The sequence below is a fragment of the Anser cygnoides genome, chromosome 4 (assembly GCF_040182565.1).
Source record: "Anser cygnoides isolate HZ-2024a breed goose chromosome 4, Taihu_goose_T2T_genome, whole genome shotgun sequence".
NCBI lineage: Eukaryota > Metazoa > Chordata > Aves > Anseriformes > Anatidae > Anser > Anser cygnoides.
This window is the reverse complement of record NC_089876.1, coordinates 13226805-13243526: the sequence shown is the minus strand read 5'-3', so window position 1 is coordinate 13243526 and position 16722 is coordinate 13226805. Positions and strand designations below refer to the sequence as shown.

At 38.6% G+C, this 16722-nt stretch overlaps 1 protein-coding gene across 6 annotated transcripts in view; it reads left to right on the top strand.

Annotated features, from left to right (window-relative positions):
• STK32B (serine/threonine kinase 32B) overlaps window positions 1-16722 on the top strand; it is a 175462-nt gene that overhangs the window by 119607 nt on the left and 39133 nt on the right. For all 6 annotated transcript variants that reach the window (XM_048047020.2, XM_013179850.3, XM_013179866.3 and 3 more), the window contains exons 5-6: window positions 744-781; window positions 9527-9616. In XM_048047020.2, the coding sequence (XP_047902977.1) occupies window positions 744-781; window positions 9527-9616 (128 nt within the window). The remainder of the gene's footprint in view (window positions 1-743; window positions 782-9526; window positions 9617-16722) is intronic.

Here is a 16722-nt window from a genome sequence, read left to right as displayed (position 1 = left end):
CAGTGGTGGGGAAAAGCTGTCTCCGTCCCTTTTGAGAGCAGCCTGAATGTAGGTCAACTTAAAATGATCCTGAAGGAGATGATCTCAAAGGCAATGCATTTTCCTTGTGCCAAGAATTGCGGAGTTAAGCTGATGTTTTGCACATCATGATCTCCACCCTTCCTTAGACCCACTCCTTCCCCCAGATGCTACCTGCCATTATAGACAACTAAGGGGGGATTCAAGGGCTAAAAGGGGATCTGCTAGACCTACCCAGGCAGTATAAGATCGCTAGCTGGACTCTACAATATGTGAGTGATCATGTCCATGAGCATGGCAGATTAGTGGGGTCTGGCAGAAAGGTTAGACCACTGATGTTTCCAATTAAGTGATTTCTTGGGTCTGTCAAACGCAGAGTCCCTGAGGCAATCAGGCACCTCCAAGATGCAAATCTTCCATTTCATTGTTCTGACTGCTATAAAGAATAATGTATATAATCTTGAAAACCAAATCCATGTCAATGCTAACCATATGAAAACAAAACCACATGAAATGGAAACCTAGAAAGCCTCTTTAGTATGCATGTTTTTTCAGGCCAGTAAAAAGATGTAGATAAAAATCATTTGCCTTTTTGCATGACATGGTTTTCATTGGTTTTATAATAATTTAAATGACTTGGCCCACATAACCAGATGGGAAAACCTTTAAAATTGCAGATCTTCTTTTGGTATGAAATATAATGTATTCATTTCCTTATTTTACAGGGATATCAAACCTGACAACATACTACTGGATGAGCACGGTAAGTGAATTTTGACTGTTTTGTCTCAGATATCTCTAATTCGTGAGCTCTCTGTAACATGGTGGCTCATGCTTTGTGAAAGCCTGAGATGATGGATTCCAATCTAAATCTGGATGTTCTCTGCATGTCCGTCTGTCCACCTTGGGCCTTTTGTAATATCCCTTCCTATTGAAAACAAACAAAAAAAATGCTGATCTGACACTTGAAAGACCTGAACATGAAGGAATTTAATATGACTGGACATCACAAGGGACATCTGTCAAAACAAAGTTAATATTTTAATAACACGATTAAAGTAAGTCACTGCAATCACTGTTCAGGGACCTTCCAGTAGAACAGTACCAAACATTTATTTTCTCTTCTTCTGAACTCCTGAAGGGCTAGAAAATTTCAAGTAACAAGTTATTTCTCATGTAGGTATCTGAAATTATTTTCCTGAATTTAAATATGGAATTTGGAAATGTGCGTCTAAAGTCTGTAAAATTTTTAAGGTTCCATATATTGTTTTGGCACAAATGATGCCAAAAAATGACTAGGCAACATAATCAGCTTTGAAGTTTAAACACTAATTCCATGATCTCAAGCTAAAAATGTGGGGTATGAGTACGTGGTATGAAATACTATTTTTTTTCAATGTAAACCTTACACATATAGGCAATATATGAAGCATTTTTCTAAAATGTCATGCATCTTTTTGCAACTATTCATAACAAGGACATGAGAAAATAAAAATAAAGAAAATATTAACCTTGTATCAGTTAGAAAAGAAATACATGGGGAAGAAAATATGGAAAAAAGATATGTGTTTTTGCTGCTGTGGGAAAGCCTTGTTTTGCTTTGTACACCTCAGAAATTGATTAAGAACAGTTAATCTCAGAAAATACAGACTTGAAATGATGCCAAAGTTACCATTATTTTTCAAAATCTATTGCAGAGCTGCTGGGTATACAAGTTAAAATTGATTAAAGAGGTAACATTGCAAACAGCTGGAGTTTGTCCCTGGGAATATTGAAGCCAATAAAGCTAAATCATATTTGAGTTTTAAACCATCTAGGACTTTGGGTATTCAGTGTTTCAGACTCGTAAGCGTTAATGTTCCCTAGACACAAATATCAGCAAATAAGCATGAAATAGAAATCTCTTGTCTTTAAGTCCTGGGTGAATTAAAGATGTCAAAGGCAACGTGAAACGACTGAGAGTGTTAAATCTCTGATTGACAGACTTTGAAGTACTGTTACCCTTATCTCTCCTTGCCCCTTATCAAGGTCAATTACAGCATAAAATCAGCCTCTTGGAAGAGTTTTCCTATGGGAGCTCAAGTATTGTAGAGAAGAAGCAACACCAGAGTCAGTAATATGCTGCAAAATCATTTTTTTGGTGACTATAAAATGATCAGCAAAGTTATCTATAGAGAGTTTGGAAATTTGGGGATGGATAACCCCTTTTTTTGCATACTGCTGCTCCCTCATAGCACACGTGCAGACAAGTGATGAAATAACCATGCTTCTCCTGGCTTGCAGATAGGCCTTGGTTGGCACCATTAATCAGTTCACAGATCCTTGGCTCACAAACAAGTTACGTGACTGGGAAATGTAGTTCTCCCAACCTAGGTAAGAGTTCATGCACTCACTATATGATGTGACACCAATAGGACAGGCATCCGTACCATGCTAGTCATCTTAGGCTTCTTTTATAGACAACAGAATGATGTAGGCACACTTAAATCTGATCTAAATCTGATTAAACATGATTTTGGATGTCTGCACTAAACACTAGCATCTATTTCTTTTCAGTGAATAATACTTAGGAAGTTTTGTGTGGATAGCTCATAGATTCGCATTTAGCCAGATGAATCCTATCCTTGAAGTCCAAAAAAGCTTCAATTAAGCTGCAACATATCACAATAACGTATTTTTTTAAGGAACCATCAGCTTTCACTTAACAGAAAAATGTGCTCAATATATGCACTGTAAATATGGTAGGCTGTATAAGAAGCATAACACATTCACGTAATACAAGTCTAACCAGGTGCACAGGAACTTTATTTTAGCCTGTGGCCTCCAGGATGGTATAAGAGTTTCCTATATGCTTCACTGTACTCTTCATTCTTTCTTACAGTTTAAAAAACAATGGTGTTTACCCAAAAGTGTTATGGAATTGGATACGCACAAAATTTAGGACTGAGAGTTTGTCTCAGTAAATTAAATTTATTTGACCTCACTGAAGAAACCTGTTTTGGCTGAAGTCCTTTCACGTTGCCTTACATCTTCAAGCCATTACAGAATCACAGAATCACATTACGCTGACTGACTTTCATAGCTTACACTAAGATCATAGATATTTCTGGTTGTTAAAACCAGTTGCTCTACAGTTTATCTGTATGGCTTAGGAAACCTACCTCAGGAATACGAAAGTAGTAAAACCAGGAGATTTTTCTCAATCCATAAAAATGGTTAATCTAAACTTCAAAGCAAAAAGCATGAAATATATGCATCTTGTTCAAAATCATTATATCAGACCAAGCCTGAATTTTCCCATATACTTTTCAGCAAAGCCACATCTCAACATTCCTGAGCAGACGTTCTGTTGCATCGATGGATATAAATGTTTGATGATCACAAGACACGTAATGTTATATGAGAACTGGGAAAACAGATGCTTAAAATAATGTTTCGGCCCCTACCAGAAGATGACCTCCTGCAGAGATTTACTCCCTCATAGAAGAGTCTTCCTTGAGTAGAGAGATTAGGAATGTTTTCAGTGTGCTGGAGCAGGAGCAGTGTGGTGTTTCATTTCAATTCTCTCTCTAAACCAGAATTAGACAAGGAAACAAATGCTGCCCATAAAGCTCTTCTGTTTTGTTTGCCTATCTCCTATCTCAGAAAGCTCTCTTATAACTAACACTAATCTCTGAATTTAGTAGTAGTGCTCTGTTCTGCTAACATGCATCTGAAACAGTTATTCCGTGATAGCTGAAGGGACTAGCTTGTGGTTCAGGAGAGCTATTATTACTGTGTTGTACACAGAAAAGCGTTACAGAATTCTCATAATAACAGTATTCTGCTTCCCCCACTACTCCTTTCACTCTAATGGTTTAGATCAATATGTCTGAAATGACAGTGTTTAGAAATGAGCGCTGGCAAATCTCATCCATGTTGTATTTTTCTTGAATTGTCAAAGAAATTAAAGATGCCTTAAAATCTCTTAAGGATCTATTAGCTATTATGTTATCTGAAGAGACATGGAATGGCTAAAACACAGGCAAAGAAGATATGGCAACCAGATTAGCACATTGTCTTTTTTTTCCAGAGATGATTACTTGCTATTTCTATAGCTACTTGGTAGCACCATTGATATTAACATTTCTGGACATCCTGCAGAAATCATAACGCTCTGCTCTAGGCATCCAGGTTTCACATTGTGCAGGGTGACCACACCATTGTTATGCTCTACTTACAGAAAATTTGCAAAGGTTTTATGTCCTCTTGGGCAAGCATTTCAAGGCATTATTTCACACAAACCTGTAAGGTCCCTGCATGGCTTACCAAGGAAGAATTCCCTGTAGGATCAGACACAGGATCTCAGCCAGCATTCTGTCACAGACAGTGGCAAAAGGAGATACTCATCACAGGGAGTGCCCTTTGCCACTTTTAGTCATCAAATGATTCAGCACTCCTTATTATCCACATTTTTAATAGTTTTTTTGTCTTTGTATAATCCTGTTAGAATCTGGATGGGCTTTTGTTAATGCATTCATCTACTTCCTATTTGAAGTTGCTGCTATTATTGCTCCAACCGCATGGAGAAACAAGTTCTAGAAGTTCACCATCCTTCATGAAAGAAAAGTTTTCTTTTATCTGTTTTGAAATGTTCCTTTCTAAAAACTGTCCCCTGCTTCTAAAATTGCAGAATTTGATTAATAATAGCTTACATTTACCTTATGCTCCATCTTCATGATATTAAAAAAAAATGCAACCTCTTTTTATAGATTGGATTTTTGCATCTCTAGTGATAATTTTACTCAGTAATCATTTCTCATATGAGGGAGTAAGGCAGACTCAAGTTGGCATTTTTATGTGCCTTTTTATATATGATTATATTATTTTATGATCATCAAAGTTTTCCTTAAAACTCTATTTCCTTGGTTATACGAGAATCTCAGCTCTCATTTGAAAATTAACAGCAAGGTTGAAAAATACAGCCAACAAGCAATCTTGGCCTTAAAACCAGAAATAGGATGAAAAACAAAACAAAACAAACAAACAAACAAAAAAAAAAAAAACAAAAAACCACTACACATAAATTCAATACTTTGAGCCCTGACTGCTAACTTCTGAACAGCATAACTGACAACATTGACTCTGCATAAAGATGTCTGGGAGTCATAAAGTCTCCACTGAAGATGTACCTGGTGTGTCTGCAGTAGAGCTTATCCCCATAGTATCCACAGACAATATTCAGGGACTTTATATCATTTAACCCTCTGATGTTGATTAATAGTGTGTTCTGAACATAACTCTTTAACCTGAAGCTATCTGCACTTTGAAAATGTATTAGAAAGTTTTGCATGCCTACACAAGCCATTAAGCAGCCTACCCCTTTGAAAAACACAGCCTTTCTGAACCCACCTATAGCAGGAACATCAGGTTTCTAACAGTCTCCCTGATGATAAGTGGCAGGCTGCCAAGTCATGCCAAGTTCACCAGGATACAAGCTGATGCTCTTGTACATGGTACAGATGAACCCAAAAAGATGTTTTTTAAATAGTTCATAGGGTTTGACCCTCTAAAGGCATACTGGATCTGAATTTGCTCCAAAACATTTCTATGCTGATACTTGCCATCAGCTCTGATGCATATTGAGCTGGCAGTATTAACTCTAGTCTGATATTTTTTTCTCTCTGCCCTCACATTCACCCCTTCAATTTCTTACCCTGGGAAATTCAATAAGGTTTGAAATCATGTACTTTTTTCTCTGCTAAATGTTAGTCAGCCAGCCTCAGCCACTTTCAGGACTTGTTTTAGTTGTAATTATGATTTTTTCTCATTTAATAAAAATTTAATAATAGTCAAAAATGAATAGTTGTTTGCCTTAGATATTGGGATTTGGAGAAGTGAGGTATATATGCCATTCGGCGCTTCTGAGATGCATGTATAAAGCTTCACAAAGTCACACACTGCTGTAGGTATTAACTTACAAATTCTCCCTCTGGATGAATGCAATTCTTAAAACAACTGCCATCGATATATATTCTGCTTAGAATGTATTTGTTGATATACATGAAATCTTATACAAGCCACTCTGCAGAGAACCAGAAGAATGTGGTCTTTTGAATTCTTATTACCAGCCTCTTATTACCAAAAGGGGTCATGCAGTCAGGGAGATTAAGCAATGAGCTCTTCCCCTGTGATATCTGAATTTAGTTAGTATTGCTGAACCTGCTGTGTGCTCCTGGACTTTATAGCCCTTAACAGCTAAACCCAAGTGGTACTGACGTACTGCCCAGTTCAGTACCTGACACCTGAGGAGAGAGTGAGGGTACTGGGCTTGGGTTTGGTTGTCGCTTATTGTTCAAGGTAATATCCAGAAATGGAGATCAAGTACAAAGACGTGAAGCTCAGATGGGAAAATGTTCCCATGAACTGAAATCTTGGAAACAGTGTGAAGTAGCCAGTATTGTAGCATATTTACTGCAGCAATAGCTATCTTTCTTTTTCCTACATGCAACAGTCAAAGTAAAAATGTCTTAGAGGCTGATTAGAAAGACTCCTATAAAAAACTGGGGTCTTCTTGTCACCTGATATATTTACACCAGGAATAATAATAATAATAATAATAATAATAATAATAATAATAATAATAATATATTATTATGTATTTATTATTTATTATTATAAAATATAATATAATGTATTATAATGATGTATTATTATTATTATTATTATTATTATTATTATTATTATTATTATTATTATTATTATTATTTTAAATACAAGTCCCTGGGCTCAAAGAAGTTGAAACTACTGAAAGTTGTGTGCAGACAGGCAGTACTCTGCTTCACCATCCCTCCAGCCCTCCTCCACTGCCAAAACTGCAGCAGGGTTGCACTGTGGGGGGGGAATGTTCCCCATCATCCCCTACTCTGGCTCCATCCCAGGATTTGTTCCCCATCAGCCCCTGCTCCAGCTTCATCCCAGACGTAGCTTCTCTCCCTCCTCCAGCTCCCACCAAGTGCTGTTTGCTGTCCCCATGGCAGCACAGCCACCTACCTGCCCTCAGGACACCTTGCTTGTACTCCACAGTAAATTAGCAGCCCTCTGAGCCACTGAGGCAAAGGCTGTCTGCAGGCAGCCCGTGGGCCGTGGAAGAAAAAAGGTAGATTTTTTTTTCCAGCGGCCACTTCCACAGTGGTATAGATGTGGTTTTGCTGTGTGGTTCCATAAGCACAGGAGCAGAGCATTGCTGCTGTATCAGCAGCAGGATGAAGAGGAGCTCTGTAGGACCTACCCCTTACCCTGCAGAAGGCATTTTTTACAAAAAACATCAACCAGCATATATAACGCTTCACGTGTGTGCTATTTTGGTTTTGTTAAATGAAAACAAATCTAATAAAAAGGATAGAAAACAATGCACTGCAGGAGAAGCAATTTTCATTGCAAATCAACTGTTTGGATCAGTCTGAACGGATATTATGTGATAGGTGTTTTGCAACAGGCTATCATGCTGGCACTCTAATAGGGAGAATCACTTACAATGGTGTCATTTAAATGACAGAACTTCATATTTATCTGTCAAAAGAAAAAAAAAAAAAGAGAGAGAGAGAAAAAAGAAAGTATTAGACTGCTGGGATCCTTATAGCTTTTCATTGTATGATGCACATGGAATTACTTAAAACATTGCTACCATGAGGTGGCTGTGTGTGGTTCAATTATCTTTTTCAAGAAGCTTTCTGCCATGGTATTTTACTGCAGGAATAATCTGCAGACATGTTCCTCACCAGCCATGAACTGCAGCCACCAGGAAGGAGAAACGTCTTTTTGAAACCTGAGGGCAGGCCAGGCTGTGCACGCTAATTTTTGTTATGGGAACCCAAATCCCTCCACCCTTTATGAAGAGATTGCTTAAATTTGCCCACAGTTTTTGCCTGCCTTCTGTGAACGTATTCTGGGAAGGGTGTCTTAGAAGGAAAGTGTCAACAAAATGTAAGAAGTTTTTGAGAAAACTGCAAAAAGCATGCAAACCACTTCATCAGTAATTTTACTGTGTCTCCCATTTGAAGAAATTGGTTTAAGTTTGCCAGTGAGATGTGCCTTCTTATTTTTTAGTTTCAAAACCAGCTTAGACCTGGACAAATAAGGGGACCCTGAATTTCAGTTCACACATGGGTGACTGCAGGCTTCTTAGAGGCTGGCTGACATTTCCTGCAGACTTCGAGGAGGACCTAGGTTAGACTGTCAGAGCAGCATAATCGTCTGTTAAGATTGCTGTTCCTCAGTCAGGCACTGGGGAAATGCTCAGTGTCAGGACCAAAAGCAAGTCATTTGTTACACTCTTTTCATCTTTGGCAGCAAATATGATAACAACCTCCTTCACTTAATAACCGCATCACGCCCAAAGCCTGCTCCATGCTGTGGACTGAACGAGGTTGAGATCCTGATCAGAAAAAAAAAACAAAAAAAAAAAACAAAAAAAAAAAAACACAGAGGAACCTGTCATTCAAGACTCTAGCTAAAGACGAGATGTCTTAATCCTGATCTGAGTTGATCTGAGTGCATGGTTAAGCTGAGGAAGGGAGCACCTTTCTCTGTACTCCGCCTTCCACAATGGCATTGCCCATGAATGTCTGCATCTCTCCACGGAATGAAATTAGCCCTTAGAAGATGCAAAATCTACCAGCAGACTTATCAGGCTAAAAGTCTGCAGATACATTTTCAGGCTGGATTTGCATTTATTTACCTGCTTAGGGCAAGTCAGGATTAGCAACTATTGCCTCACTGTGGTGGAGTAATTTAACCTACACTTGTCATAAACTACCCTAGGGAAAAAATAATGATGGCAGGTTGGGGCTATCCAACCTGATTAGCTGAGTTTAAATCAGCTGTCTTGCTGGTCAGGCAGCAAGTCCACGGGCTGCCTTGTGTCACATATCTTTCATCTAGTAATCTGCTGTCAAATGAGGGATCATTTGGGACCTGCTGTTGTTGCACACATGCTCTTCTGCTACCATGAATCTAATTTTGTAGTTATTGTACTATAAAAATACCCTTTTTCTTCTCAGCTCCCTTTTTGCCCTGAGGAGACTGTGAAAAGCTGGGCTGATTGTAACCCAAAGTGGATGTGATGGCAGACAGGTGTCACGAGTACATGAGATTGTGAGGGATAGCTCTAGTTAGAGATAAGGTGAGGGAGATTTCACACACCATTACAGCAAATTCAGTGCTGCTCCTGCACATTACTGCTCTGAAAAGACAGTTACTGTCCTTGCTGTTCACAGCAGGAGGAGGTTCAGGGGTGACCAACACATAAGGTTCAGCATGCAAGGAAATAATGGGAAAAACACAAGAAAAGAAGCATGACATCATTTTGTTGTCATTACAATTTTTCTAGCTATGAACAATGTTTAATAGTAATTCGTTTAATTTGACAATTTATTTTATTTCTATTGTCTCTTAAACACTGAATAAAGCAAGGAATGTTTGTACGATATGCTATTTTGACTTCTGTTTTTATTGCATGTAATTGCAGGACATGTTCATATCACTGACTTCAACATTGCAACCATAGTGAAAGGCTCAGAAAAGGCTTCTTCTATGGCTGGCACAAAACCTTATATGGGTAAGTTTTCAAGACAATTTAAAAGATAAAAGAAATTTCATATGTTAATGTGGACTAATGGTATTTTAAAAGGGTTTAAACATGTAAAACCACATAATAAATAATAAATATGATTTATTTATTTATTTTTATAACATCTGTGTATTGACAATGGAAAATATCAGAGAGGAAGGAATTGGACAGGACTGAGTCTCTACAGTGCTTTTAGTCAGGTTCTGCTTGGTTTTGTGAAGCAAATTCAGGAGAGGCTCAGCTATTATTTTGTGCAAACCCCCACAGCTGGAGACAAGAATACATGATTATGTTTGTACTGCTCTGGCTATGATCTAGCAGAGAACATGTCATGTCAGTTAAAAAGAATCTAGGCACATCTTTAATTGCATTGCTTTGTTGAATTCCTCAAAAAATTTTCTGCTTAATTACAGTCCTAGGTAACTACCCACTTAAGTGTTTGACCTGTGGTGTTAAGGGGCATTTTATACATTTTAATAGCGTATTTTAAATGCATAGATTGAAGGCTGGGAGAGTAAAATGCAGTTCATCTGTCGCTGTGTCTAAAAGTTAAGCATCTTGGATAAGTTAATGATTCAAACTTCCCCTGGAGCTGAAGGACAGAAGGCATCTCCTAAAGATCATTTGTCCCACCAAATTGTCCACTAGCTTCCATGACTAAGAATAGGAGTGATTTATCCTACCTGTGACTTCCTACACATCTGCTGTCTTAATTTTCTTTATACAGAATTGCTGTAACATGAGGAGATGGCTAGCTAGAAACTAAACATATTTTGGTTCTAGAAAACAGATACGTGTGTCTACAAGAGACTTTCTGTAACAGGCATGCTCAGAGCACATGTAAAAACCACGCAATGGCAAAATATCAGAAAATTACCGTATTCTGAAAATGTCATTCAGGGAAATGAAGGTCACTGTGCTACCTCGCTTCTGCATAATAACATAGAGTAAAAGTGTTTGCCCAAGAAATCGGAATTAATCCATTATGCATTTTCACAGCAAAAAATGCACTGTGTAAACCTGCAAGTAGATGAAGCAGGCAGTCATCTTCAGGACACCTCCGTACCAGCTGTGAATGTGTCAGAGCAGTCCCAGGCACTGGAGCAGACTTGTATTTTTCAGAAATAGCTCTCCTGTTTGGGGGATTAATAGGATACAACAGCATACGTTTGACCAGAATGGGCCACTTTCCCCTGTGCCCGGAGTGCTGACCTGACACTGGGCAGCTTACTTCTACAAATGTACTCAAAACATGCTAAGAAATATTTTATGTAGTCCTGACTCAAGCATTTAAGTGATGCAGAGGAACAAGACTTCAGACAAATTTTCTGTGTTTTGCACTGGTTAGCTCTAGCTGAGTGTCTGGTGTCCTTTACTTGGAAGAGATGGCCAACATGGCATGGGCATCATATATAGAATGTGAGGAGACCAGATCTGGGTCCTGTCCTTCCTCTTGTGGCCAGTACCTGAGTGTTTGATGCTGCACCACAGGTTCCCTACTGCATGTGGTGAAATGAGAGGGGGAGAGATGCTGCAACCTCACTTACATCAACGGCTTTAATTTTAAAGAATTCACTTGAGTGGTTTTGCCAGTATGTGATGGTTTTATTCATGGAAAAGAAACAAAAAAATAAACATTCAGAAAACAAGCAATTTTTCTCTGTAAGTAATTTGACCTTACCCCCAACATGTACGGACAAATAGCCATACAATTTACATGTTCAACTGATTACACTCACTGAAATGCCTTTACACGCACAATGAGAGGAATATTAAAAAATCCAAAATTTTAAGGATTGTAGTTTTGCATTTCTATGAAAAGTTTGTCTCAGGGTTCACGCATTCTGCTTAAATAGCTACCTACAATCTTCTAGTGGATATAGTCATTAGATGTGCAAATTCTTATTACATAGATTATTCAAAAATACTCTTGAAGAACAGACATTTTGCAGGAGCTCAGATTCAGAATAGACATTTTCCACATTTAAATGTGATGATGACAGCAGGCATAACAATAGAGTCTTTTCTGAGATTTAATTTGGTAGTCGATTAAATGACTGTTTTGATGGCCTTACATTTTTAATCTTGAAGCGGTTGCACAGTTTTACATTAGAAAGCATAATTATTATGAAAGCAGAAGAAAGCTGAGTACTTGCTTAGGGGTCAGTTAGCATTTTAGCATCTGTCTGTCACTGTCTGAATGTGTGTAATGAAGGGATCGTCTGGCTGCTAATGATCAGAGGCAGATTAGTTAAAGCAGCTGTACAAAAATGTGAGTATTCTTCAAAGATTCTGCTGAGAGTTAACAGGAAACTTAACATTTTTTGGAGCATCTTTCAGCCAATCTTTATTCATAAGTGAATACCACCTTTTTGTTCATTACTGGCCTTTGTTTGCAGACTTTTCTCATGAGAGAAAAAGTTAAAGCTAATTTTTAACAACAGAAAGCATAAAATTTTTTAGCAAGTGCTAAGCAAAGTAATTTTTTATTTTAGAGATAAAATTACAAGAAATGACTCCATCCTTTTTGAATTCCAAGTCTCCAACCCCACCCTAAGGAGGAGGAGTAACCTGTTCTTTTTTGAGTTGACATTTGCGAAGAGATGGTACAAGGAAGGGAAATGTTGGAATTCATCTTAAGAAAAGTGTCTATTCAATGCAGAAACTCGCAAACCCCATCCATCCTGCCTAAATTCCACTTACATCCCTCTCCATGGTATTGCCCATTTGCTAGAAAATTCAGGAGTTCTTGTACCCAGTAGGAAATGCTAGTCTCTGGCATAGTTATGTCCTTACAAACTTGTTTTGTAATCACCTCCCCAGCTTAACATTGTGACAAATAGTTTCTCTGACCTAAGTCTGAAGTGCCACAATAGTTGAGCCAGGGTTGCCACTATCTTTTCCTCTCATTCATTCTCCTTCTTCACCTGTGTTCCTCGCTGCCTCATCCTCTTCCTTCTTGATGGAGTCTGTCAGAAACCTTCACTGAGCCAATGCAACTCATTATGGCAGAATGCTATCTCCTTTTTCCTAGCAGCAGCTGTGGTGGGTTTTTTGCCTTTCCTGGGTGCTAAATGAGCTAGAGGAGTATTCCCATGAGATCCTGAGCCAATCCAAGGTGTTACAGAGCTGAAGAGGGGTAGAGATGAGAGTAAGAGCAAGACTTTACCTTCACAAGCTGCTGAGGTGTTATCTAGGTTCACCTAAGTTCATGGAGCCATTCTGTCCCTGAATCTTCCTCCCTCATATCCAACAATCTCACAACAAAAGAAACAGTAAAAGAAAAATGCTCTTTCCCTTTTTGTAGAGACTACAGTACCATCCACCAGCACACTTTCTCTCCTGTGCACCTTGCTCACCTGTTGGAAATGTAAAAACACTGCAGAAGTCACGGGTTCAGTCTCTGCTACTCAGAATGAATCAGAAGAGTCATCTTTGCATTTATTTGGAGCTGTGAGAAGGCAGGAAAGCTTTTAGAGCTGTTAACTTTCTCTGCTTCGTGTGAAAAGTGATGGGTGAGGATTTTCTGTTGCACAAGTTGGGTATCAAAGCATCAGCAAAGAGCCTGACAGATATGGTTAGACACTTGTAAATGTTGCTGTTTTCTCTAAAAGCATTGATTTCATTTTTTTTCCTCTTAATTTTGTGAATAATTATATCTTTAAGTGAAATGCTAAAAGTACTCTTCAACTGCAGTGTTCCAATTAGAAAAGCTTTGTTTTCAGTCAAGATGTTCATTTAAGTCCGTATGATTTCTGGCTTTAAGGCTGTATCCCAGACTTAAATGTGGATTTACATAAGCCATTTTAGACAATGACCAAAACAAGGGGAAAAAAAGGCATGGGGACTGTGGCACCATGTTTGGTGACAAGTTTTCATTATAGAATCATCTAGGTTGGAAAAGACCTTCAAGATCAAGTCTAACCATCAACCTGACCTATCAAGTCCCACCACGAAACCTTGTCATGTCCACCCATCTCTTCAATACCTCCAGGGATGGGGACTCCGCTGCTTTCCTGGGCAGCCCGTTCCAGTGCTTGACCACTGTCTCCATGAAGAAATTCTTCCAAATATCCTGTCTAAACCTCCTCTGATGCAACTTGAGGCCACTTCCTCACTCCCTATCACTTGGCACCTGAGAAAAGATTACCAGGAGGTTAAATCATACTTTAACCTCACTGCAAGAAGACAAAATCACCTTCAGGCAAGTCACTTGCTGAGCACCAAAACCAAGGAAATTTAGTGGTTCCTGTAAGACATGCCTTATGCTGTGCTGGTTTTCATGGCAATGAGTGTATGAGATGTGATGAAAGCTGTTTCCCTATCTGGGATGTTTATATAATCTTGCTCCCATGTGGATCCTGTTACATTTAATCAGATATGAGGGCTCACTCTAGCCTTTCCCTTACTAGAAGTACTTAAAGACTTCTCACTTCTTCCTAAGGTCAATTTAAAGAAATATATAGGAAAATGTTATCTTTAAAGCCTCTATTCCTATTTGAAATCTGATTGGAATAGGCTGAGAAATTGCTAGGGAGCAATTCACTTGCATGCAGCATGACCGCATGAAAACGGTATCCAGAAAAAAATGCAGTCAATTGATATTGTAAAAATGCACTAGTTGTTCTGATTAAGATACCTATCTTGCAATTCTAAGCATTGTGTGAGTCAGCTCCCATAGCCTTTGCTTAATCCCACTTCATGGGGCCTTTCTGCCCCTAAGTCTTTCTCAGCCTGAAATTTTCCATGCTTATTTCCCTATTTACTAAATGGTTACACTGAACACGATGTATTTGAACCTGAACAGTTCTCCAGAAACCTTGGTGGTTTCTCTGCGTTCCTCCTTTCCAGCTGACTCATCCAGGCAAGTAAAATACCTGCCACACATAGGCAACAAAAACATTGAAACAGTGAATCTGGAAGGAGTGAGACCAACAGCCTGGTGAGACAAGCTATTTCCATCTACTTCTGCAGTTTTAGTTCTCAAAACCATTGACTTGAAATGCTGAAGTGAATTCAGCTTCTTAACATTCAGAGGGTCTTGAAACCTTCTGTCTCATACTCTTCAGATGACTGCAGCACGAAATACAGTGTGCGCCTTAATTGAGCTAAGGAAACTTTTGTGTCTCGCCCATGCGTGATTTTATCATTACAAATTTACTGCTCAAACCTTCTACACCACTAGTGACTGTGGGTGCTGTCAAAGGTTTTATTGTACCAGCAGCCTTTGGAAACTCATAGGTATTCAGGCTGTCATACTCCTGTGTAGCAAGCATTGCAAAATGTGCTTTGAGATGCAGCTGACTTTTAACAGACGTATGCTATCAACAATTGCCCACAAGTATGTGTGGGGGTATCCCCCTTCAATCTGCTCTGGCAGCATGGATCAGGAACACAAGCAGGAAAAAAAAAAAAAAAAAAAAAAGGTTTCTTATATTGCCCCTCGTACAAGTTGCAAGCAATACACTTGTGTCATGGAGTGCTGGGCACCAGTTTGCGATATTGGACCTTCCACCCTGGAGCAGTCTGGCAAACTACAAAGCAAAATGTTAAATACTAAAATATATCCAGAAAACATTACAGATACTACCTTTTGCTTATTCCTCAAACTTGGGTAATTTAGAAGTACTAGAGTCCTATAGCATATGATTTTTGCTCATTGGAATGTTTCCTTTTTGAATGGTGCATTTCTATACATCTGTATGTTATTTGGGAGTGTTGCAGAAACTGTCCATTCACAGGTTACATATTTTTCTATTATTTTCTGTTTCTGGCGGTAGGGGAGTTAGAGGCTTTGGGGCTTTCTTCAGCAGAGACTGAAGTTATCCAAGTAATGTACCATGTCTTAACTTCAAATCAAACTAATAAAATACATTTTATGATATAAATAAACCTGGAAAAAAATTCAAAGCCAATAAAATCAGCAGTAAATTACCTGAAAAGTTTCAGCTACATCTTCCTACCTTACAGACTTATTATCTCAGATTTTCACAGCTGCTTTCATACGTTGTTGTCAGTGTGAATAATGGCTGCATGTCTGAGATTACCAGAAGAATGTGGATTTACAGAGAGGTCCACTGGATTTTCAAAATATGTGAGTCATCCATATCTATTAATTAATGTTGTGTGGGAGTACTATTTGGAGTCAGAGGAGAGCTAGTGGATGTCCTGATAGCAACCATACAGGTAAAGCAAAAATATTCCGTAGGGCCAAATTTGTTCCTGAGGTAGATACAATATATCAGGGATAAATTTGGAGTTGGATTTTCAAAATTGTTCAACGCTGGCCTTATTTGTGTTCGTAATAAGCAATGCTCTGAAATGAAACAGTGCTTAGCAGGTCATCGCTTTTGGTGTGCAGTCAAGGCACTGTTTAGGTTTTTAAAAATCAAACTCTTTTCCTATGGAGGGTTTGACTGCCTGTCTATAGAGTCTCTCTGGTGATGTCTCTACCTGCCCTTTTGATCTCAGAGAAATATCACAACTTCTGCTGTTTCTGATAAGCAAGAACTGAGAGCAGACACGAGGCTTGGAGGCGCTCAAATAAAGGCTCCCCTGTGCTGATGAGTTTTCAGCTTGTGCTAGCAGCACCACAGCTGAGGGGATTAAGCACTGAGCTGCAAGTGGGTATTCAGGTTTTAGTTCTGCTCTGGCATTAAATGTAGATGCACAATTAGCTGTAAAACCTCAGATCAGGAAAGATGTTCCTGTCTCCAGCCACTTTTTTCTTCTCTGTGCTCTCCAACCTGCTACTACTTTTTCTTCCAGCAAATCTGCTAATGTAATCATTTATTTGACTATTTTAGTCAAAAATAAACAAAATTCAAATTTCTCTAAACAAACACAAGGACAAGAATTCGATTCTGTACAGTGGTTAAGTAATGCAGAGGGTTTTATGAGGACAGCACTCTATGAGTGAGGGCGGGTGGGGTAGCTTGGCCATAGAGCAAACCAACAAGGCATTCTGAATGCAGTATCGGTATTCAGACAGCGGTATGTAAAATTGATTTGAATAATTTTGATTCAAACTTTGATTGAATAATTGCACTAAATATAAGTATTAAAACTATTGAGGTGTATTATGTGAATAAAGG